General features: G+C 41.0%; 1 protein-coding gene across 1 annotated transcript in view; it reads left to right on the forward strand.

Moving 5' to 3' along the window:
* The window catches only part of btr12 (bloodthirsty-related gene family, member 12), a 23,242-nt gene extending 21,877 nt beyond the window's left edge, over nt 1-1,365 (forward strand). The window contains exon 8 of the mRNA XM_014022686.1: nt 189-1,365. Coding sequence (XP_013878140.1) covers nt 189-727 — 539 coding nt within the window. The 3' untranslated portion in view covers nt 728-1,365. The remainder of the gene's footprint in view (nt 1-188) is intronic.
* Nucleotides 1,366-1,898: the final 533 nt, after the last annotated feature.

Raw genomic sequence — 1,898 nt, forward strand, 5'->3', positions numbered from 1 at the left:
GCCTTTTGGCCGTACGTTCACTTTTAGTATGGTTTCCACGCAATCCTTTATAAATGAGACCCCAGACCTTTTTATTGTCTCATAAAACCCCAGAAAACTAGGATTGTTTTTTCCAGATTTCCTTATTAACTATATTTGAGAATCAGCAATCTGTTATGTATCAGGTTCTTATTTTGCTTTCTGTCCAGGTGAAGTGATTCTGGATCCATCCACTGCCCAGAAGAACCTGGTCGTGTCTGACGATGGTCAGCAGGTAAAATACGAAGAGCGTAAGGTTTCACACTCAGAGGGTTCGAAGCACTTCAACCCAGCCCTCTTCGTCCTGGCTCGAGAGGGCTACAACTCTGGCCGGCACTACTGGGAAGTGGACGTCGGACGTAAGATAGCCTGGACGCTCGGCGTGGCCAGGGCTTTGGCCCGCCGCAAGGGCGAGATCAATCTGAGTCCCGAGGGCGGGTACTGGTGCCTGTGGCTGAAGAACGGCGAGGTGAAAGCTCTGGCTGCCTCCCGCCTGTCTCTAATGCTGCCGAGTCATCCCAGCAAAATAGGAATCTTCCTGGATTACGAAGCCGGTCAGCTCTCCTTCTACGACGTGAAGGCGCGCCTACACCTCTACACCTTTAAGGATAATTTCAAYGATAGCGTGCATCCCATCTTCAGTCCCTGTCTGACCCATGAGGGGAAAAATGCATCTCCTCTCATCATAACCCACGTCAAACACAGCTGAGGCTGGCAGACAGCTAAACATTTGTCACAACTTGATTAAGGGTCACGAACAAAGGGCTTGGAATGAGTCTTTTAAAGATGAGGATTCTTGTTTACCAAGCACCTCACATCAAACAATGTCCACTTTGTTAGAAATGATCAAAGAAAGTGACTTTGAAACTTTGACAACACTTCCTCATCAAACTGTGGACTGTTTTTGTAAAAAAAAAATTTGACTGCTAACAGTCTCATCTTCTACTTTACAAAGAACTGAGCATTGTTTAAATGTAAATATCTCTAGGTACAGAAACACAAAAACAATCAATCAAAAAAATTAAATTAAATTGAACACCAGTTTTCCAGAGTTTCCTTAACTCTATGTTATCTCTAAAGTTTTATTTAATCTCTGGTTTTGTTGGATTTTCGAAAATAATTGATAAATTGTCTATTTCTGTGACTTTACGCAAGAATTTTGAGGCCTTTGAGACTTTTTATGTTCAATTTGATAAATGTAAAATGCTGAAGGAACCCAGACAAAGGTTTTTTTTAAGTAATGTGTTTAGGTGGGTGGATGTTATGTTTTCTCTTTAACATTTACTTTTGTACGTTCCTGAACTTGTTCAATAAAGATAATCTCTAGTTGTAAAATAAACCATTCAAGGTCCTGGTTCAAGGAAATCTGTCTGGCTTAAAGCCAAAAGGGTTTAAAACATTACTTACATGATATCAAAACACATTCAGAAATGTCCTGGAAAACTAAGAAATTATGACCTAATTCAACTTTTTTTTTAGCCTCATGACACTTAAGATTAACTTTTAATACTTCTTATCATCACCTGAAAGTCAAGTTTTTGTTGGGTGCTTACCTGTTTTTTGTTACATTTTTAGGCCTTTTTCTGATATAAACAACTACATTGATATAGCCTGGCCCTTGCCTTCCTATGCAGCTCCGCTCAATTCTAGTTTCCCTTCTCTGCTCTGTCTGGGACTTCTACCACTGAGATGGATTTCACTGGCAGATTTTTAGCAGGGCCAATCAGAGAACAGAATGTCAATTTTCTGCGCAGTGTCTGCTTGTAGTTTATTTTACCTGGACCAATCAGCAAACAGAAGGAGTTTTGAATGACGTCGACTTTCTGCGCAGTGTCTGCTTGTTAGTTTGGCATACGGCAGTGGAGGAAGTGAATGAAGCC

Source organism: Austrofundulus limnaeus, unplaced genomic scaffold (assembly GCF_001266775.1).
Source record: "Austrofundulus limnaeus strain Quisiro unplaced genomic scaffold, Austrofundulus_limnaeus-1.0 Scaffold338, whole genome shotgun sequence".
Lineage (NCBI taxonomy): Eukaryota > Metazoa > Chordata > Actinopteri > Cyprinodontiformes > Rivulidae > Austrofundulus > Austrofundulus limnaeus.